The sequence below is a fragment of the Branchiostoma floridae genome, chromosome 4 (assembly GCF_000003815.2).
Source record: "Branchiostoma floridae strain S238N-H82 chromosome 4, Bfl_VNyyK, whole genome shotgun sequence".
NCBI lineage: Eukaryota > Metazoa > Chordata > Leptocardii > Amphioxiformes > Branchiostomatidae > Branchiostoma > Branchiostoma floridae.
The window spans coordinates 28,331,632-28,355,278 of NC_049982.1; the positions used below are offsets into that span (position 1 = coordinate 28,331,632).

The following is a 23,647-nucleotide window of genomic DNA, read 5'->3' on the forward strand; positions in this document are numbered from 1 at the left end:
CTTTTAAGATTTGGTGTAACTTCTCAGTAAACTTATCTTAACCGTCTATATACTGTTGGGGATCTCATAAACCTTTTGTACACGTTGCTGTAATAATAATGATAATAATAAAGCAAGTAACGTTGTATAAATCCCACAATTGTCTTTATTTCTTGTACTGAATATCTTCAAACTACATACGAAATACGAGCAACAATAGAATAATAACACCACAAACAATATAAGAACTACATGTGAATTGTCAATACCATGTGCTTAATAACAGTAGTATAGTACTATGTAGTGTGTATGCCACTGTACACTGCATTGTATACTACTAAATTCTTGTCCTCAGTCGATGCTGTAATAATACAAATCAGTCAACAGATGGCGCTGTTGTTACATTGAGCCTCAGCACACCGAAGAGCTTAGAGTTTACAGTTAACACCAAGCGTATAATAGTACATGACTGTATTATGTATAATAATCTGTATGGTGAACTTATGAGTTAGATCTACTCTGGCAAGGTAGTGTCGTCTTACCCTTGGCCTTGATAAAAAGAAAACAAATACAAAAGTGTTTCTCTTTTATTTGTCTGCTATAACGTTAATTGGAATGTGCACCAAAATATTATAGAAGTGCTCTCTGTGCATATGCAGTGCAACCAATACATATACTCTATATTGCCTATTTTATTTCTAAGAGTACAAATTCCCCTCCATGTGACTTTTTCACCCATGACCTATATCTTTTTCAGCATCGTCCATTAACAATATTTCCAGTGTGTATCTTTAAACCTTAAACACAGTATTTTTCAGTACATTTAATGCTTTGGTAAAGTCTTAAAGTGCAACTTTTTGCTGTTAATAAACTAGAAATACATTCAGTGATAAAAGTATCTACGTCTTACTAAGCAATATTAGACCCATACAATAGCCCACCCACCAGTCAAAATGTAGAAAAGCAAAATGAAAACTTATAGCTGCAATCATCTGACATACATCTTCTCTCTCATTGGTCAAACTGCTAAATGCCGTGCTGTCATTGGTTGAACTGTTAATTGTGATGGACAGTCAGAATCAACCTATTCAGGATAAAGAAGTGATCATAACAAAAAAGTGTCTGTATATAATATATCCTATCTTTCAGGTATTTGTAAAACTTCTTCTAATTTTTTTGAGTCACCTGGTTAGATTATGTTAAGCTCCTAGCATATGTGATATTCCAGTTATATCATATAACATCATTTCTCCATAACAATGTAGTACTGATATTAGTACAATGAGTTACAACTGATATTATTGCTGACCTTATACATTGCAAAAGCAACTTACAACAGATTTCACAAATATGAGAATTTCAACTTCCAAGTATACCAGATAGATAGATTTAGTAGGAATATCTATAGTGTAATATATAGATAGGAATGTATTTTAAAATCCTTTAAGTCTAGTTCAAGGCATTATCATATCTTCCTAGCCAGTTTTAAGTTTACCTCTTACAATACTTCTAAGTTTGCATCTTTGCGCGTTCTTTAAGGAACCATTGAAGAATGTTGAAACGCAAAATTACGTTGTATAGACAGTCTATTGGATCTCAAACAGTGAATCAGAAAATTGTATCATTTAAAGTTTGCCATGAATTTAAAAGCTGCTACTTCCCAGCATCCTTTGCAGTGCTCAGCCTACCCCGGGAAGGAGATTACATGAACATTCCCAGCAGTCCTCCAATCTGTCCACCCTGGAAACAAGACAAAAGAGATTAACAACAAATGTCAGTTTGTAGTACATCATGTACATGTATTATGGATGATATTCTCTATATGCCCATGGTATCCAGTCGTATTATAGTTCCCGAGTCTCCTCTGTCCTCTCCGCAAATACATATTTGCAGAGAGGACGGAAGAGACTCGGGAGCTATAATACCACTGGATACCGGGCTACGCTAAAACTGGTGGGGGATACAAAGAAAAAAGAAAATTTATGGTGAGTTTCTTTCTTTGTGTTGGAACAAAGTTTAAATCTGTTCACTATGGAATTTACCAACACAGATGAGCTTTCATTCGGATAAAGAAAAAAGAAGTTTGGCAAACAAAGTTACCTTTATTACAAAATCTAAATGGATTTAGACTTCACTCTTTAGTGTCTGCTTTCCAATATTTTGGGATGCATGTAATGGCTCGTTTTGTAGCTTTTTTGTATGCTCTACAATATCGGCAAAACTTTTTTTTTAAGAGAAAATAAGTTACGGAGTTACGAGGTCTCCGAGCCCTTGATAGAAGTGTCTTGGATTAGTTACAGAAAACGTATGGTAAAAACAGGATATTTCAAAATGCTATCTCATCTTTATCTGCAGGGTAACCTATTATCCATTGTTTTAAAAAACCATGTCTAATCAAACTTAATGGACAGCGGTTTAAAAGTGAATATAATTGTAAATGTTGTATTTCGAAAATATTGCATATTTTGCAGTTTGAAACCACCACCCGTAGACTTAATATCTATTAATACCAAGTGTTTTTTTAAACAATGGATATAGGTTACCCCACGGATAAAGGTGAACTGGTGTTACATACCATGTTCAGGGCAAAGCCACCGGCACCATCATCCTCTGCCTCACCTGATTGTTGATCTGTTGGAAAGTAAGACGTAAACAAACAAACTTAGATATAAACAAACTTAGTCATGCTATATATTGAAGACAAAAAAAGACTGGTCACTTTGGGTTTGGAATTGGCACTGAATATTTCTAAATCAAATAACCCTCATCATCATTAATGAAAATTATTATCATGCAAATGAAAACATTTTATTTGAAAGAAAAATGTCCCTCAATTGACACATGAAACTTCACATTGAAAAATATATTCAAATAGCTGTCCTTAACTCTCAATGTCTTTCCATATTCAAAGTCACCAGTCATCATTGAATTTTGTATCTAAAAGATAGCCATAACCAGCAGTTTTTAAAAGCCATAGCACAAAATTTAATTCTTACTATGATCATGTAATTTGACTACACATACTCTAAGGAAAAAAATTCCTTTGGCTTTGCAGTGCGGTTAGCAATTGAACTTTGCCCGATTCGGACTTAATGCGCCACCAATTAAAAACTTATGAAGCCCTAAAAATAACCCCTGCTGGCCTATTAAAATGCATTAATGCGGATACTGTAACCAAATTTGAAGCCCAAAAACTCACATGCCTATTTGCCTAGCTTGGTACATGTTAGCAGGTTTTATGAAGAACAGCGCTAGCATGCATGCTAGTGATAATAAGCTAGTTCATGGTATAAACCGCTCATGCACAACAAGATGCTTTGTGGGTAATATGTCAAAGCTGAAGGCCCTAAATAACCTGAGTTCTTGTCTCTTTTTATTCTCTTTCTTTCCCTCTAGAAACCTTGATTACTGGGGTATCACAGGGAAAGCTTAATGCATGATTGTCATTCTTTATTGATGTCTCAAGGGACTTCAACTTTGACATATTACCCACAATGCATCTTGCCACGCATGCTCAGTTTAAACAGTAAACCAGCCTATAAAAGTCAGCTCCGATGTGCGAATGTAAAATATGTGTTGTAATATGAGCCCGCCAAGCCACCGTATGCCTGTTTTAGTTTTTCCTGTCCAACAACTCACTCCACAGATTGGTCAGGCGGATGGCTATGCGCAGGAAGTCGCCGCCGCTGATCATGCCCTCCTCGTCAACGTAACGGCGAGCGAGCTGACACAGCAGCCTTTTAGGGATGGTGAAACCTGCGATTCGTTCCGTGTAAAATTAGCAAAATTCCGTAACACACTAAGTAGTTCGGACCCTCGTGCTTCGCGACCTTCATGACAAACTGTCATTCAAGGTTTTAAATACTGAATGACAGCTCAGCCATGTTCAAGGTCAAGCAAGGTCGCCGCTCCCCTCCCCCCAACCCCACACTGACTAACTAGTGTTTGGCACTTACTCCACAGCCAGTGGAGGCGCATGGCGATCCTCAGGAAGTTTCCGCCACTGATGTGGCCGTCTTCGTCGACGTAGCGGAAAGCGAGCTTACACAGCAAGCGCTTGGGGATGTAGAAACCTGAGTGTACGGGGGAAAGCGGTTAACGGTAATGTGTACGGTTAGTACGGATGTTAATCCACGCGACGAAATCTTCAACACTTGATGTTAAACTCTTGATGTATTATGGCGCTGGAATAAAGAACAAGATGACTCAGGCACTTTGGCTAATATGGACGAACAAAAAGTTACTGAATAAGAGATGAATGATTCTGTGGGTAATAAACACGGATACATAATTATTGTGATATTATGATAAATCATGCATTAAAACTTTTAAGACAAGCACTTTAATGAAAGTTCCTTGTTTATGCAGCAGTACGTTATAAAACTGGGATTGTAACTCATTAAATAGATGAAAAATAACACCACACAAAGAATGCAGACGTCACTGAGATCATACAGAAAAGGCAAGATTTGGGCAATGATGTGTTAGATGACCATAATTTTTGATATGCCATTTGTCACTTATTGGGTCACAGTGAATTGGTCTACATTTGAACCAGGGCTGTGTCCAGCTTTGATTTCATTTCCACCTAATCCCTCTCATTGCTTGGGAAACCCAAATTGTTGATTTCCATTCAATTTGCATTCAAACTGACCAAAATTTTCATTCAGATAGCGTTTTCTGTCATGAAGTTTAGATTGTTTGGAAGGATGACTAAGGGGTGAAATTTTGCCTACCCAAGTAAATTTCTGTCCTGGGACAAAAGGATGGGATCCTGGGGACAGCCCTGATTTAAATATTCTATGATGATTTAATTATGACCTGAAATATCTACCGGTAATATACCATCTTACAGTTTCTATATAGCACTAACAAACTACTTATTAACGTCTTATGATATCATATTTCAACAACCCAAAGCAGCAATACTGCAGGAGTTGGGATAAACTAGTTTTGAGTCTTTGACTCTTCACATAGAAAATGTTGCCACTTAGTTAAATGACCAAGAGACATGACATGATAAGCACTTAGTCTAATAAAACATGAAATCTAGTTGCAGATTACCTACTGTAATGGTTATAATAACAATCTAGTATATAGAAGCATAACATTTGCTGAAGAAAGATATGATAATGATACTAACATTATGGACTATTAACAAGAATATTTTCAAGTCATATCGCTATCAATTGATTAACATTGTTACGGTAATAAAAAAATGATCATATCGTCATCAACAAAACATCTGTTTAAGAATCAAACATTTGAAATACTCTTCTCCTTATGTTAAAAACTTAAGATAATTAATTTTTGCCATTGAAAGTGTGCCATACCAATAATGTCCTCCAGTGCTTCTTGCAACTCGTACACGCTCAGCTTCCCACTCTTGTCGTAGTCACTGTTCTTGAAGGCAGACTATGGAAAACAAGACATTAGAAAATGTTTTCAAATATACATAAGTCATTCAGTAATATATCTTGAATATAGTAAAATATGATACTACATATACATGTATATACCTGTCACCAGTTCCCCTTTATCCGAAGGGTAATGCATATGTCGAATTCCTTTGTTTTTAGAGTATGTATTACTTACATTAGGGATTTCAAGTCAAGGGACAGTGGTTGCAAATGTTTTCAACATATCTCAGTTTGAAATCATTGTCCGTTATCCCTAAATACCAATTTTTTTTAAATGTCGTATATAGCGTACCCCCACAGCACTAGCATTACAGGTTGGTATATAATATGTCACTGAGTAAAGAGAGTCTCTTTTTACACAACCACAACCGAAACGTTTGTGAAAATAAGATTGTGGTTGTGAATAGAAACAGTCTCTTCATAATTTTTCAATACATTGGAACTTTATAAATCGCACATGAGATTACATACCAGCCAAGGTTCCACAGTGTCCCACATGTCGTCAAACTCTTCATACTCGATCTTCCCTGATCCATCCGCCTGGGACAAAGTTAAGGAACCATTCGTGCTATGGATGTGTACTGGTACTGGGTACCGGTTATATTACAATGAAAAACTTTATTTGGTCCAAATAAAAAAAATGTACTGATTACTATACCTGAATATGGTGTACACTGACATTACAAGATTAGTATTTACAAGTATTTACACTCACACTTAAGTCTTACCACAATTATCAAAATTAAGCACTTTTATTCTTACACTGGAAAAAGATGAAAACATTTTTGTATGCTTGATAATGAAAATGAAACTTTGTTTCGAGTTTCTCTAAAAAAAAACAGCTGCACAAGAGTCTAATTAACATTCTGTTGTTTTTTTCATGTCTCTGTCCTCCATGAAAACCACTGACAGTTTACTTTGTCAAGTTGTACAGGTACAGGTATACAGGTCAGGGCCTAAGCCTTAACATGTAACCACCTGTGCCTGCCCCTGTGCATTTCGTTTACATGTACACACGGCCCTAAGTTCAGACAATTGGAAAAAGAAAACAAGAAGTTACATTTTGGTACCATGCAGAATCTCTCTAACATCATATTCTAATCATATGCACTAAGAAGACATTAAGTATATTCAGTATAGTTCTTTCAAAATTTGTAAAATTGCACACTGCCACGGTTTAAGCTTAATAAGGATACATCAAACATCTGGATGACATCCTTGCACAGATCAATGGTCAGGCTGGGATCTGGGTGAAAATAAAATCATAATAAATGCAGGAGAAATACATTTCTTACTTGTTCAACTAAATCAAACTAACTTATTTAAAAGCCATTTTGTAACATACAATCATGTCATCAAAATTTAAAATTCTAGAGCTTATGTAACATGTACCAGAAGCAGTTTCATTTTGTTGTATACTAATATGAAGGGCTATAGGGGGTACAATAAAATATCATCAACACCAATAGCACATTTTATACGGCTCATTTCTTACCTTTGAAGATACAGTCAAAGAGACTCTTCAGTTCGAATGGATCAATGGCAGGCACTTCCTGTATGCGTGGGGAAAAAGGGAAAAGGGAGTTAGGATTTCAAATTGTGGCCAGTTTAAAAGTCGCACTAAATTGTAAGACAAAATATAATTTTTAAAAGAGCAGACATTCCCAATGATTAGTGTTTTACTACAATATATTGTACCCCCTTACTAATGTTAATATAATACAGCAACTGTCTTGTCCTTCACTTTTAAATCACTTACATCACACATGTATGTCTCATTTTCCTTTTTAGTATGCACACGTTGTATACCACAGTGACTGTGTTGCATGCTAAAATTAATGTAATCAGCCTTCAGGCATGGTTATGCAATAAAGCTACCATCTTGGCCTACCTTTGTTTCCAATTGAGACCCAAATTTTCTTCAGTCTGACTTTGTCTTACCTTGTTTCCTAGTGGAAACCCAATATTGTCTCACCTTTTTTGCATTCATAGTTAGGGCATAAAAGACCAGTTTCTCTCAAATCAGTGTCACTGACGAATGATGGTGGATGCCATCTGTAACATTTGACTGTTTCCAAAATCATATCCAGTTATTTGGGCAAGTACTTTATGGCTTATCTTATTACCTGGATGGCAAACCTTCATAGAGATATCATCTAAATATCTATTCCTATAAAAAAATGTTGACACGTCATACCTCGTCATCACCGGAAAGGCCAGCAACCATCTCGAAGAACGCGCGGAACTTGTCTTTCTTCTCGTCGCTCCATTCTTCCTTAGGCTGATGGAATAGTCACAATCATAGAAAACATTCATGTAATGCTATACATAAATACACAGATGTTCTGTTCATCATTGATCATTATTATCATGATAGTATTTCTTTGTCTGCATCTTTCTTACAACTTAAACTTCAACTGCTTCAATTTTTTGGATATCGAAAGATTTTTGTGTTTATGTAAATCAACTGTAACAGTTTCATGAAATTGGTTACAACATATTAAGTCTATCAACAACATCAAAGTCGATGATGTATATAAATCATAAGTTTTAAGGTACATGCACCTGTGATGATCATTACATAATATAATAATGATTACAACAATATTCATCATCTATAGGTGGAAATGTCAGAACAATTATATAGGAAAAATCACCACGAAGGTTAAAATTGACTTAGATTCACCGAGTCTAAAATCACACACTTAGACATAAAGGAGTCAGAAGAATTCAAGACACATATCATATGGACCTTATGGAAGTTGTGAGATTATTGTGCATCAATGATCACATTCTATGATTCTTGTAAATGGGTCTAGTATGTATTAAAGGAATCCGATGTCAATTCTAAAACCGTGGGTTTCACTTAGAAACTCTTGAAGGACGAAAATTTTTGGATGGAAACGAAGTTTCAAAGGATGCAATATTTACATCCAATGATGATTTGGAAATGTCACAAAAATATTGTCGTGCTTGTTAAGTTAAAGGGATAACATTAAAAAGAAGTGCTCAGCTAGCAGTTGTTTGTGTTACTTGATGCACATACTGAAGAATAGCTGTTAAGAAATTAGTAAATGTTAATTGTGTCATTTCTAAAATTTGCCTCAAGTTAATGTATAGGTTAACTATAGAAAGCTTTGTCATTGAAGCCTTCACAGGGCATATGAAAGCAATTTTAAAATTAGTGAAAGCAATGTAACACTAGTTCACCTGTATCTGCAGGTAAGCTATATCCGTTGTCTTTAAAAATGTTATGTAGGGATATCGTGTCAATGGACAGTGGTTTCAAATTGCAATACTTTCAAAATATCGTAGCTTGAAACCAATGTCCGTCTCCTTGATATTATTGATTACCCTGTTTTCAGAAACAAGTGAGATACATGTAACACTAGTTCACCTATATACGTGGGACAACCTATATACGTTGTCAGGGAATGTAGGGGTCAAGTCTACAGACTGTGGCATTTCAAATTTGCAATATTTTCAAAATGTTGTGATTTGAAACCACCCTAGGGCCTCCATTGACTTGATATCCCTAAATACTCTGTTTTCTCAACAGCGGATATAGGTTACCTTCGGATAAAGGTGATCCAGGGTTATAGTTTCCCAAGCCTTAGGATGAAGTGAACTTAGAGTTACCTCAAACATTTAACTTTTGAAAACTGCAGATTTGAATTAGCAATTATTACACAGAGTGCCACTTGAACAGTTTACAATGTGATATGATTAACTGTTAAAAAGTGTATGATTCACTGCTATTCATGCATTAAATCATATCAAAGCCTTGTTAGTGTTATTTGATTAGTTGATCAAAAGAGGACACAGATTAGTAGATTTGATTGTATTTTTAGTACTTGTCGCATTGTGATGAGAGAAAAGTTTGGGTTCTTTCTTATAGCGAGATGTTACCGGTTTGGGCTTGTCCTGTTTGACTATCTTGTCGTCATCCGCCTGCTCTCTGCATGATGCATTTGTGAAATGACAGAGAAAACAAAGAGAAACAAAAGAGTTCGGTCAAGCGATATTCTCAATACTGTGCATTGACAGAGTGCGCCCGGTCCTTGGACCTTTGTGCTAATGTTTTATGTGTGTTTTTTTACCGGTTTGGGCTTGTCTTGCTTGATGATTGCATCACCTTCATCGATTTCACTGAAAGAGAACGGATTTGTAGGATTGTCAGTTAGGAGGTGAGGTAAGAAAGAGCAAAGACCACCTTGAACTGAATATTGGCTGTCTCCTGCTTTAAACTTTTTGATGTCCCACTCATGATTCTGTGGCCTTGGCCCATGTTGCTAATTTCAGTTTAAGCTTGCGAAAACACATTTTCATCAATGGATGGATGAGGTTAAATTTTATCTGTCCCAAAAAGCAAATGCTTGTCCCAGGATAGAAGGACAGGTCCTCACTGGGAGCAAGTTTAGGGTATATTTTCAGGGTACAATGTTAATTAAAATTTTCAGGGTACAACGTTAATTAGAATTATTATATGGTCAAGAAATGCATTGTAACACTTAACATAGCACATATTACATGTAATTTGTATAATGCCATTTTGTGACTTTTTTGTGACAGATTGATGTGATATCTCCTTAAATATCAACAGTTCCAACTTCAAACGCTATAAGTTTACAAAGGTTTCAAAAGACACTATGTCATAATCAGAAACGTTTAGCAACAATAATCAAACCAACCTACTGAAGCAATGCTTTGGCAAAATAGATGACAATAACGAAAAAATGCCATATCCAGGTTGAAGCGGGCAGGCCAGTGGTCTAAGGAGCCAGGTGGGTCAGGCAGTTATTGCATGAAAAGGAGCTTGGGACGAGTTAAAGAAAGAAGGTCAGTGATGAATCAAGCAGCATCATAAGGGACAAACTAGGAAGCTTAGTTTTGAAGCTAAAAGCAACAAAATTGTGTGTTGTGAGTTTCCAAACAAAAGCATGTGTAAGTGTGCAACAAAACCATATTATAGCAACATGAGGCATTCATGGTGATGCTTCTGCCAGCATGATGCTTCTAAAAGAAGGGTCTCACATAGATTATAATAGTCAAGCAATGAGAATTCAAAAACAGCAGTATTGGTATCATACTGTAGTATTTTCAAGCACTGCATGCTAACAGGCATTAAACAAGCGTTAAACAATTTCTATATAAAGCAACGTCTTATATAAATATTGTTAAGTCATCAGACAGCGCAAAATCTATGCGCAGCTGAGAATAGAATGCATTCTAATCACTAGTAGTGTAAAAGCCATTACAGTATAATGAAAATGTAGCTCAAATATATGTCAATGACTTTTAAAGCACTAGCCGATGACAATCATTAATGTGAAATGATATCTACTAGTCTAAGAGCTAAGCAATAATGTAAGATTTAACATGAATAAACAAAATAAACCTACATCTAGTTGGAAGAAAAGCATTAAAATGTTGAAAGCAAAAATAAAACAGTCATTCAATTGCAAGGAGTCTCACCCTAGGCCTTTACACAATTCACATTGGGGAGGCTTTGCTAAACCAGGCTGAGGTTTCCACTTTTATGGGTGTGTCCTCTAACCAGCTGTGAGCCAATCAGAGTATAAGCTTTAATCAATACCCAACGAAAACATGTAGGCAATTCTCAGATTGGCTCAGACAGCTGGTTAGAGGCTATAATATGCCAACAAAAGTGGAAACCACAAGCAAGCATTCCCAATGTCTGTTGTGTAGACCACGGGCAAGGGTCTGCATAGTATCGCATGATGACCACATACAATGTATATAACGCTAGTTCACCTTTATCCGCAGGGTAGCCACATATATTCGTTGTGTTTACCAAGTTGAACATGGTATCAAGGGATATCAACTGGACGGAAGGTGTAATGTGTTAAAAAAATTGTAGGTTGAAACTAATGTCGGTCGACTTCGTATCTCTAAATACCAATTCTGAAAGCAACCGTCACGGCGGATATAGGTTACCCCTCGGATAAAGGTGAACGGCGTTATATAGAAGCGCAATAAAGAAAATATCACAATGATGTAAGACGTACTCGGCTGTTGCTTCCTTCTCGGTGAAGACCCTCAAGATGAATTCCCCTTCTTCATTAGGGTTGAAGGTTGTTGGGAGAACGATGTATTCACCTGGAGTAACCTGTGGTGGGCAATCCAGAAAACAATTACATTAAACATTTTACATTTACACTTTAAAAAGAAAAAAGGTGCCACTTGGTCTGGCACCCAGGGTAGAATCCTACTTGACAGATTGGGACCTCTACTGGTAGAATCAGTGATTTTTCAGATCAAAATCTCTTTCCTGACAATTACTATTAGACAGCAGTCACCAGAGGAGTACAGTCCTGGACCTGAATTTGCAAAAGTAACAAAACCATAAGTGATTTAAAAAGCAACTGTTACTTAGTATTGCCTAAAAAAAAACTTGAAGTCTGCTATTATTTGTTAGGTTAGATAAGCTTTTACAGACTCCTTGGCTAAATCAATTAATCAGGTTTGTGCGTACCTTGAAGTGCTCGGAGCGTTCGCGGTAGTTGATGTAGCTGCCAGAGCTGGCCACCGGTGCCTCAGTCATGACATCACGCCGCTTCAGCTTGCTCCGTCCTTTAGCCTGAGCAAAAAGAAATTTGTATAATGTGTGGTTGCCTTTAAGTTAGTGAAGTGACACTATAGCTAGTGAGGAACATGTAGCCATGATTGTAGAAGTGATAATATTGATTGATTTGATTGATTTTATTTTGCACTTTAAAAAATGATACATACAGAAAATTATAGAATACAACAGAACGTGCAAGGGGGGAGAAAAAAGCCATGTGGCTTATATAAACAAGTTCAATATTATATTATAGTAAAAGTGGCAACAATCGCTGTGGAAGCGATGACTATCATTCTGTTACAACACAAAGAGAGCCTGCCCAACTCATGATTAGGATACTGGTTAATCACAACCAAGTCTTTAGATTGCAACCAAATCAGCTCTTTGCACCTGCAGCTTAGCTTTTGGTTCTTATGCCAACAGCACAGCAATAGAAAAGAGGAACCATTTCAACATCATCTAATAGTAAGAAATTCATCTCCTGGTTATTCTGTTGATAACTACATCCCACCCACCTCATACATGTAGAACCCCAGGAAGAGGTTGGTCTTCCCAAGATGCTTCTGTTTGCGCCTGTCCTTCTGCAGGAGCGAGACCAGACAGGACGCCATGTCGTCGTCGTCTCCGTCGTCAGCGTCCGTCAGGTTCACCTTGAACTGCGGGTTAGCGGCGAACGACGATTCTAAAGTAGAAGAGAAACTGTCTGTTTTAGTTTCCCTCATCAGCTCTGAACTGGTACACTCTGCTTCTGACACCTTCGGCATCTGTCGGAACTTGCCGTCAAAATGTTTGGCACCCGCTCAGGTGATCCCAAGTACTGTAAATGCAGAAATGTTTTCAGTGGTTTTATGTTTTTCATGGTGACCACTTCACCGTGAACTTAAAACTACCGCAAACATTTTTCCATTATAGTATGAGACCATAGTCTATGGCGCTAACTCCATTTTTCCGCTCCCGCAAAAGAAAATCCCTGCCAAATTAAATGCATTTACAGTACTTCATTTGGGTCACACTCGGAACACCAACCTGGGGAGTTCAGCACGGGCAATTCAACGTCAATTCCTTTGCCTATCGCCTATAGTCCAAAATTTGACATTGAATCCAAAGCGATCTAAACATCTCACACTGTAGACACTCAGTTATAACTACAGAACAACAGGCAAGACTTTCTGCCACTCACGTCTGAAGTTGGCGCATCCCCCGGCGCTCTCGTTCTTGATCCATCGCCCGTTCATGTTGTTGACATTCCACCTCAGCTTGTCGTCGTCATCGTCTCCCATGGAGTCCGGCGTCAGGTTACAGATCTCGATGTTTTTCCAGTACGTCAGAAAGTCCTCGAAGCTCATCCTGTGATGCGAAAAAGGCACAGGTATTAATGCTAGGTCACCTTTATCCACAGCTAGGGTAACCCATAACTATTTTCATTTATTTATTGGTTTGGCTGCACCGAACACACAGCCAGGGCTGCCCAACTAGCCTATGGCTATTACAAAGGGCTAGCCCTGCTGACAAACACATAAACAATACAAATTAAAAAAAAGAACATTTGTATGTACATGGTGTAGGATAACTTACATATCATCTAAAATGGAGTATATAACATCATATCATCGACAACCCATAACTATTGTTTTTAAAAACAGGGTATTTGGGGATATACATGCGGGTTGGCGGAAACGGCTGCCCGGTCGGTCGGCGGAAACCGCTGCCCGGTTCGGTCCTGAGGTTGGTTTTGGGGGTTTCCAGTATTGCATACAGTAGTGTAAGTGAAGTAAACAAAATGCCTACTTAAATATTCCATAACGGTTGTTAGATGTAATGTTGCTAGATGTTCAAAGGAAGCTGGCCAAATTACTTATTTTTTGAAAAAAAATTAATTTGACATTTCTTGGTAAGATTGTCCCATTCCCAGCTGCTACTATTCGAACGTCCCCCAGTACAGAACGTCAGAAGTTTGCTACGTCAAGGTTGTACAGGGTGGCGGTCCTTTGATCTAGTATACCATATGTGCCGCGGGCGCCAGCGACAAAATCAATCAATTTTGACAGCACTACCGCACCGAGCTGTCTGACATGTCCGAGGAGAAACTATCTCTAAGAACTGTAAAAGAATTCAAATTTAGTTAAATCAATACTAAAATGTACATTTACAAACGCATGGATTCAGTTTTTTTGTGTCAGGTTCTGGTTTAAACTAATGTAGTCAATTATATATTAATTATGTACAATGTTTTCACATAATTTTGTTACTTCACACGAAAACGGCTCCGCCGTAGTCTTTCCTCCTCGTAAGCAAACTTGTCATCGAACATTGAATTCTTGAAAGATGAAAATGGTGATTTCACCAGTGTCTGAAGATTTCCCCCACAGCAATTCTTTGATTGATCCCGATACTATCTTCTCACATGTCGGAAATGATAAGATTTAACCAAGGATTTAATAAATGTGTTCGTGGTCAAAGCACTGAAAGTCAGCATAATCCCATCCAGTCTCAGATCGGCAGAGCGGCTAGAGCCCAAATAACACCGCGATAAACAACGTGGCCACGGTCGGCTCGAGAAAAATTCTTAGTTAGCAATTAATCTTCAACACGAATGACTCATACTCTGATCAATAGCCACATCTTATTTGTCTAAAGCTATTCCGAAGAACAAGTAATAATTAAGTTTACTACTGTCCCCTATTAGAAGCGCCTCATACATATCCATGTGGCCACACGCACTGCGTATTTGGGGTCAACGACCTAACGTTAATGTGCGCTGCATGGAATGCCGAAAACTTCCGATGAATCAAATCAATCCAACCTATAGTTTCCCATTCCAGAGTATATAGATATAAAACTAGTGTTGGGGATTACATTTTTGAAAAGAAAAAAAGATCAAGGCGCAAATCAGTTCTTACGGTGAGGACACGGCGCGGCTCATTATCGACCTTATTAGCGTTAATGAGCTGGTAGCACCGAAATCTGGTGTTCACCGAAAACGTGTACAAAGTTCGAAATTTCGCCGTGTTTGTGTTTTCGAATTTCCGAAATTACGGTAATGTTTACGATATTAGCGCTACTGTAAATTGTAGGGTCAGCCTACACGAGAAATGCACTTAAATTACTGCTGCGATAGCAAGCCACTTGTTTACATTTGGTATACTCGAAACCCCCAAAACCAACCTCCGGACCGGACCGGGCAGCCGTTTCCGCCGACCGACCGGGCAGCCGTTTCCGCCAACCCTATACATGCAACATTGACGGACAGTGGTTTAAAATTGCAATATCTGACAACATCAGAATTGAAACAGACATCCGTCCACTGTTAAAAAAAATTCCCCACGAATAAAAGCGTTAGTGCCATAGTCAATTTGAGCCAGCTGTTACGGGCAGTGAATTCTTTCCCACTGTGTCTAGAGCACAGTGTTGGAAAGCAAATCCCTCTCCTTCCACTGCCATTTAAAACTCCTAACCAAAGTGCATTATTTCTACACTGGGAGCAAAGTGAGGAAAGTTGTGTTAAGTGCCCTTCCCAAAAGGAAAAAATGTCTATATATAGTGGAATCAGTTTTTTGTATCATTGACCGTTTCGAAATTAATATCCACTTGCTTTAAATGACAAATGAAGTCTAACCTTGATTGACGTGTCTTAAAAAAGTGGAATTTTTTCGTCAGTTAAATGTCGACATCTGGGGCTCACCTATGTTATCTAGAACTCCACATCCAAGACTTTAGTCTACCATCATTATATTAATAGTGTACATAAAATGATTAACTTCAATGTTTTTAAGAGAAGAGGGGTGAAAATCTAAGCAAAATTTTGAAAAGATAGCCTTAATTGGATAACTGACCATATTTGTACTGACGTGTATGATTTTGTCAATTCAAGTCTCCTCTTATTGTGCTTTATGAAATTAATGAACGATAAACAGGGAAAGTAAGTTAAAGAAATTTCCAGTTGACCGTACCAGAATTCACCATCGTCTCGTTGGACAATCCCAAGCTCCTCTTTGGTACCTTCATCCACACCATTCCACTCATCGGATCTGTCACAAGAATCAAGTTTTAGTTCACCTTAATATACAGTAACTGTTTAATCTTCAAATGTTTGCAATGTTTAGTTTCGTGTTTTCACAGTGACATGTAAAATCATTGCAAAATGCCTCTCAACATTTTTACACGTAATAGTTGCATCTGTCATCACTGTAACGATGCTTGCAGATTTCTATCAGTTATGAATATTGTCTTTTTGACCAAAATGCCTACTAGTAGGTATTGCTATCATCATTGAATTTCTATATCATATCGGAATGAACACAAAGCACTTACTGGTCTCCCCACGGACCCTTCCATTCAGTCTTGCCCCAGGGGTTCCGGATTCGCACCAGCTGGGTTCCCTCAACCTACAGAGTCACGGAGTCAGTGAAAAAACGTCTTTGTAACATCAAAACGTCAAACATATCTTTATTGACAACTTTCTGCAGGGCTTACATGTACAAACAATAATATCATTATGTTTTTCCCGGTAGGAAAAACATTTTGTTTTTGCTGCTGACTGTTATTTTTCTGTCAGTAGCCAATCATTCTTTTACAGTCTGTAGCCAATCAGTACTTAGAACTGGGGTAGGAGTGGTATATATTGAGTGTACTAGTATATCGTAAATACGTGCAATTTCTTAGCTCGCACTTACAAAAATATACGCACGCAATACTATACGAGCCTATAATATACTATTGTGTGCGAGTAGGTTGGTAAAAGGCCACAGGGAAAACGTTCTGCATTTTTGCAAAAACGTTGCCAAATTCCACTTTCTAGTATCGAAGAAAAATTCCAGTCGCATCACGACCTTGACCTTGACCTTTGACCTTTGCCCTACCTCTGCAAATCCCGTGATGCTGTAGGCGTGTTGCTGCACCAGACCGTTGTCCTGGATAGCCTCCAGACCCGCGGAACCTCCCTGATTGGACAAAACAAACTCTTCATCATGAAAACATCGAGCACAACTTAAAAGAGAGTCATAATCGTTTCTGGTAATATTTATAGGACCTGGTGCATTTTTTGTCTCGAAACCACAGAGAATAATGAACATTTAACAGGTCCATTTGTGTTTTGTTCAATCTGTATTGTCAGTAAACTGCCTTAAATGTATAACACACCAGTTGTGAACACAATCTACATGTACATAAGACTAAGAAACAATGATAGGTTTGATCCACTGTCACACTGGGACAGACATTTTAACTCTTTTCAATGAGTGTGATGGGTTCATTAAAGTGCTATGTGGCTCTCCTCATTGACAAACAGCTTTATGTTCCATCTGAGATAGATATATCAAGAGCTTTATGTTTCATCCGAGATAGATATATAAAGAGGAGGGTCTGCAATTGCTCCCATATAAGATGTAGGCAGCCAATTTTGATTTCCTGTATTTTGTGGGTGACTCTGTCTTATTCATGTAATTCATAACGTCGGCAACCACATTTTGTATAATTGCCTTCCTTGATTTTGGCTGGAATCGTCCAATTTTGTACGAGGGCGCTGACTGGTCCCTACACATGAGCGAATTACATTTGTATGGAATGGGTTCAAGCGCTCGTTCAAACCGCGGTGTTCCACTGTGAACACCGAAAAAGCCCTCCGTCCTGTTGTCATCAAACGAGTGCTCTAGAAGCCATTCCTTAATTCGCTCATTAACTAAATCATTGTTACCACCAAAAGGTTTGAATGTGTTGGCTAGAAGCAAACATAGGAGCGTCTACTCTCCAGATGGTACCCAGGTTGGTGAGGAATTAGATGACTGACGCTACACGTCACAACACTGACCTTGATCCCACTGCACCCCATGGTGGATCCCCTCTCGAAGGCCTTCTGTAGGATCTTGTAGAGGTCGCCGGGTAGCTTGGAGGGGTCGGTGGTGTCATACCTCTCAGTCATCCCTCCCGTGAAGTCAACCAGAGCGTCGCTGGTGTGTCCTCCCTCCAGTGACTCATAGGAGCCATGGAGCCTGAAAAAATACATTCATTTAGGTTAACTACATTTTGTATAATTTTATATTAAGGTTCATCTGTGATAGTACATGAAATTGACACTTACATAAGTTTTTACTTTTACATGTTTTTTTCCATACAATGCATATTATATAAGCTACACCATGATGATGATCATAGCATGACTACACATGTACAAGGTACCCCAATTGTAAGTATCATCCACTTGCATCGGGAAGGACCCCTGCTATGTTCGATAAGTGTGATGGGTTCTTTAGCGTACTCAAAGAATACAGGGCCTTCATTTATCGTCCTGTCCAAGGGACGGCCCAAGCCGAAGCTAGGTGCTCATTTTTCACCTGAGTGAAGTGAGGAAAGTCGTGTTAAGTGCTTTTCCCAAGGGCACAAGATCGGTGACAGGTTTTGAACCCAAGACCTCTTGGCCATGGGTCTAAGCCCAAATTAAGCGCTGCTGATTAGGCCACACGATCTCACAAAATTTATTGACAATGATACAACTCATTACACGGATCTGCCTAGGCAGCTTTGGGCTGGTAGCGGCAGATCCACAGAGATACGGTGAGACGAACATACATCATCGGTCGACGTGATCGCACATGTTCGCACATGTTTACACACGACGGGGTTATACCGCCCCTTATGGGGTGACAAACCCTTTCATATGCGCCAGGTCTCCCGTCCGGGTGAATGATGTAAATCACCGTGAGCCAAAGCTAGGTACTCATTTTCACATAGTCAGGAAAGCCGTGTAAAGTGCCTTTCCCAAGGGCACAAGATCGGTAACACGTCAGGCGGATTCGAACCTGCAACCTCTCGGTCACGGGGCGAACATGGTCCCACTGCGCTACGCACTGCGCTACGCTACGCGGTCCCTCACAAAATCACTTGATGCTATAAAGACATTGTGGTTTAACTTACTTAGCGTAAGCCTTCTCCAGCAGGGCGCTCCAGAACTCGTTCTTGTCGTTGGAGTGGAGACTGAAGTACTGCGGGTCTCCCCAGTCAAACACCACCATGGGGATCCGGTCATCGATCACCACATCAACCCACCTGTAATAATAACATTCAGCAAAACTGTTGACTTGCAACCATTACTGTACACGTTTATCATAATATAAACCAACCATAATCCTGACTTCTTGCAATATTCTTGTTTTATGGTTCTTATCTTTTACAATTTCAAGTTTAACGGCACTCAGTTCCATATATTTGCCCTCAGTTCAAAGGGAACATGAACAATCAGCCACATACTAAATATAATTGCAATCCATCAGGAGGCTCTTAACCACAAATAAAAAGAAATACAGACACAAACACAGACAGACGGTCACAGACCACAAACAATAATGCTAGTTCACCTTTATCCGTAGGATAAGCTTTATCTGTTCTTTTTATGAACAATATATCTAAAGATAATGGCTTCAAATTGCAATATTTTTAAAATATCACAATTTGAAACTACCGTCCATCAACTTGATATCCCTGTGTAGCAACACGATGGATCTGTAGGTTACCCCACGGATAAAGGTGAACTAACGTTACAGCCATTTTTCAAGGTATTAAAGGTAAAAAAAACAGCTGTTTTTACGTACTCTCCATACTGCCAGAAGCGGAAGTGGAAGGCGCCGCAGTAGTCATCACTGTAGGAGTTGTCCTCACAGCAAACTCTCTTGAACAAGTAGGGCTTCTGGGCCAGGGTGGCGGTGGCAGCCAGCATCCAGCAGTCACCTGTGATGACAGAAAATCTGAAATGTTGCAGTTCTGTTTTGATATGATAGGTGGGGCTCCTGAATAGACAAAACAGTCGCTCAACACCAACAAATAGTATAGGACTTAGTGGCTAAAATGCAGAAAAAATCTCTTGTATTCAATTTGTAATCCTAGGCTCGCACCTGAAGGGGCATTCCACTCCAGAAGGGGGTATTATAATTCCTCAGAGAATAAAATGATTAGTTACGCTTGAATCAAGTTTGTTTGGTCACATGGTTAAACATTGCATGGAACGAGTTCTTGAATTCCCCTGAGGACCCTTTCAATTGTGAACTTGAGTGGGGGAGGACGTGACTTCGACCATGGGAACAGGTACCGTTGGTAGCTTTGGTCCGCTGCCCATTCTGTCCTCTGCATGTGAGCTGTGGATTTTTTCAGCTTAACAGATGCCATTGAACCAAGCTGAGTCTACCATCAAAATTTACCCCTCAAAATGCAGGAAATAAGCGTTTCAGAGGGTCTACATTTTACAATTATAACAGGGAGCATGCCCCGAGACCCCCTATATATAGGCTCAACAGGATTTCCATCTAAATTCCAGGGGGTGGAAAAAAGTTCAGGCTAGTGTTATACCTTTATACTGCTTCTCTGCTTTGTCATGTATTCAGAACAAGAAGTTGATAATTAATAGACTCACCCACACATCCCTGGCAGACATCGAAGCGGCTTGCTCCCTCTGATGCATCAATGAACTCCGGATTCCCAACTATCTCCTGCAATACAAAAAAGTTACAGCGTTAGCCAATTAAGTTACGAAATACACATTTTAATATTACAAGGAATTAAAAGCTATAACCAGCCACCTGTTGAATCAAGTTAATATTGATTAGTTACCTAATGAGACAGTTTTTCATCAGTTTTCATGAGTGGTATTGATCACAGTCTGTCAGAAAGAATTATCATGGTAGCATTGTAGGTACCACCGGTGCAATGGCCTAGTGGGTAGAGTGTTCGCCTTGCATTCGGTAGGTCGTGAGTTCGATCCCAGGCCGAGTCATACCAAAGACTTTAAAAATGGTACATGCTGCTTTCTCTGCTTAGCACTCAGCATTCGGGAAAGAGTATGGAAGTTGAACACACACCACTACCAGTGGACTAGCCCCCTGCTGTAGTAATTGCGTTGTGTGGCCCAAGGGCTTCTGAAACGGAGATGGGCGCCGCCCTATGCGCCATCAGGCGCGGGAAGGACTTTAACTTTAACTTTTTAATTGTAGGTACCACCAACCCAGGACACATTGTACAATGTCATGTATTGTTAGCAAGTTAGCAACAGACTTAAATATTATGTATGATATACTGTGGAAATTTCGCAGTGGTTTAATGTTAATGCATTTTCATGGTCACCTGATCATCAAAAACTTAAAACTACCACAAACACTGAATTTTCTCCCTTAACTTCAAGAATTAAAATACGAGCACCAAATTCAAATCAATTACAGTTATAAGCCATCTAAACTAATCTTTTCATAGATAAAATTAGCTTTATCCTCTTTACACAGGTGTCTGTGTCGCTCGGAACATTAGCTAAGAAGAATGTAATTTTGTTTCGTTGATTACAGTAAAGTTAACCCTAATATCCTTAAAGGGGCATTCCACTCCAGAAGGGAGTCTTGTTTTACAATAGATAATGTGACAATGAATACATAATCAGCCAGATTTTGTGGAATTCACCTTGGGATGAATTGCACGATGTGTGTTTTGTAAAACAATATGACACTCACTAAACCCATGCAGACCCTTCCCATGCATTCCCTATACGCATTTGTTTATCGTGCATATTTTCGGAATAAATGAGGTTCGCTAAGCACACCGAGAAGGCAAATTCCTCATAAAATAGCAAAGAATACAAGAACAAGACTAGATTTCTTAGCGAACCTGAAATTAGTTTTGTAATCGTACCTAAAAGTTTTGCATTGTATTCAGCCATAGGATCAATTCAATTAGAGGGTACTTGGGGAGTTTAGTAGAAGACTGAATGCTTTTGAGGCACGTGGAGCAACTGGCGGGTACTTGATCGTATAATGTGAAGTAGTATGCATTTATTACTTCCTAAAATTAATATCTCTCAGAAAATAACACTCCCGTCAGGAGTGGAATGCCCCTTTAAAAACTCCTGTAACCTGACTGTTGAAGTAATGAGAGCATGACGGTCCTGAGACCACCTAAGCAGGGTAATGCAATTGTACCATGCTAAGGTTGTGTGTACCAATCAGACCAAAGTAACACTGTGTTTATAAACGGGTATTAGCTTATACTGTAAAAATTAATATGCATTTTCAAGTTCCCAGGGATTTCTTTTTGTGGTAGTGAGAAAATGCAAATGGCAGTGTTCACAGCAGTTTTTAGTTCATGGTTGAAATAAGAGCTCACGCACAATGTTGGTGGGTAGAAGACTCTTGTATTTCAAAGTGGTTTTAGGTTTGCGTTGAAGTCAATTAAGAGGTTGCAAACACTAATCCACCACAAAAACTTCAACATTGCAAGTTGTTAAACTTTAAAGCTCAACTTTGTGGTCAGATATCAATTGAAAGACTGTTTACAGTATAAATGTTGCAATAGCAGCTAAGCTAACAATAATTAGCCCTAATATAGTCTTTGTTGACCCTCAACTTTTCTCACAGTTTTCAATGCATTCGTCTGAACAATGAATGAGATTTGTTGTAAGTGTCACTTAACCTAAATTCTCCATGTTTTTTTAAAGGGCTTCTCTGATTGGTTGAACCCTTGATGTGTTTAAAAGTGCAAAAAGTCTCCTAGACTAAGTGCCTAATTCCCAACAATGCTGTTTATGTTCTCTTCTTGGCTACTGACCTGAAAAGGGAGGCCTAGCTTTGCAATATCCTCTTCAGGACAAACGCTAGACTAACTTAAAACATGCACATGAAGCTTCCTAAGTAGCTATCGGAGACTCGAAGTGTTCCACATTTACTGTAATATCAGTGTTCCATGTGTAATGTAATAATAATAATAATAATAATAATAATAGCCTTTATTGCACATTCATGCCCTATCGGGCTAAGTACAGGCATATAGATACAAAGGGTAGTAATGCAGTAAACATGGTTTCTAAGACTAATCTAAAACATTTGTTCGGCTTCTTCTCGTTTCTTAGTTATGTTAAATATGTAGCTTGAGATGTGTTTGTATAATGTCGTTTGATCAAAGCTCATAAGAAAAATGAATTTTTCAACACTAGACATATATTCAAAGCGAGGGAACTTTCCTATAATATGGCTAAAAAGAATACTTCTATCGTAATATCAGCATACATTGGACCTAGTGGTTTGATGTAGAATATTCTTTAGGATGTCTGATATATATATTCTAAAGAATCAAGAAAGCAAATGTTGCAAAACTGTCATTCTTACATTACAAATTTGAATTGCAATAAACCTTTTTAAAAAATGAAATGACCCTGCAGTTCCAGAGCACGCTGCTAGTGGGTCCAAACCTATGCCAGATCATTTTTACGTCATACAACTACCTGTTACCATATCAAGACCATAGCATGTCAAATAGCTGCAGTACCAAGGAAAACCACCAGGGGTCCAAAATTGAATCATCTCAATTTTGTTGTGGAACAATTGTGTAAATCATTTTGTATGGGTGCTATGTTAACTAACATGTTATTTCTTAAAAATCAATCAAAAAGACGGGGAAAACATCACATTTCCATCCAAAGTTTGGAAGTCATACTGACACAAACAGACAGACAGACACACCCACACATACAGACACACACGCGCACAGAGAGAGAGACACACAGACACACACACACAGACACACACACACACACACGACATGGAATAGTTGGGTCTATTTACCACAAAGCACAGTACTTGACAGGACAAAAACAACCTGCCATATTTAGTTTGACCCGACATACTTGCGCTGTGTACGG

At 38.6% G+C, this 23,647-nt stretch overlaps 1 protein-coding gene across 3 annotated transcripts in view; it reads right to left on the reverse strand.

Annotated features, from left to right (window-relative positions):
- Window positions 1–122: 122 nt before the first annotated feature.
- Window positions 123–23,647, reverse strand: part of LOC118413335 (calpain-9-like) — a 41,213-nt gene continuing 17,688 nt past the window's right edge. The window contains exons 2-21 of one of the 3 annotated variants that reach the window (XM_035816667.1): window positions 20,384–20,459; window positions 19,569–19,704; window positions 18,895–19,026; window positions 17,792–17,972; window positions 16,845–16,925; window positions 16,297–16,370; window positions 15,936–16,013; window positions 13,166–13,332; window positions 12,501–12,667; window positions 11,896–12,000; window positions 11,429–11,529; window positions 9,500–9,548; window positions 7,597–7,680; window positions 6,895–6,952; window positions 6,596–6,645; window positions 5,871–5,939; window positions 5,313–5,394; window positions 3,936–4,052; window positions 2,555–2,610; window positions 123–1,719 (exon numbers count right to left, since the gene is read on the reverse strand). In XM_035816667.1, coding sequence (XP_035672560.1) covers window positions 1,681–1,719; window positions 2,555–2,610; window positions 3,936–4,052; window positions 5,313–5,394; window positions 5,871–5,939; window positions 6,596–6,645; window positions 6,895–6,952; window positions 7,597–7,680; window positions 9,500–9,548; window positions 11,429–11,529; window positions 11,896–12,000; window positions 12,501–12,667; window positions 13,166–13,332; window positions 15,936–16,013; window positions 16,297–16,370; window positions 16,845–16,925; window positions 17,792–17,972; window positions 18,895–19,026; window positions 19,569–19,704; window positions 20,384–20,459 — 1,902 coding nt within the window. In that variant the 3' untranslated portion in view covers window positions 123–1,680. Of the gene's footprint in view, window positions 1,720–2,554; window positions 2,611–3,618; window positions 3,736–3,935; window positions 4,053–5,312; window positions 5,395–5,870; window positions 5,940–6,595; window positions 6,646–6,894; window positions 6,953–7,596; window positions 7,681–9,308; window positions 9,358–9,499; window positions 9,549–11,428; window positions 11,530–11,895; window positions 12,001–12,500; window positions 12,668–13,165; window positions 13,333–15,935; window positions 16,014–16,296; window positions 16,371–16,844; window positions 16,926–17,791; window positions 17,973–18,894; window positions 19,027–19,568; window positions 19,705–20,383; window positions 20,460–23,647 lie in introns of all 3 variants that reach the window. The other 2 variants (XM_035816666.1, XM_035816665.1) reach the window with 2 other exon arrangements.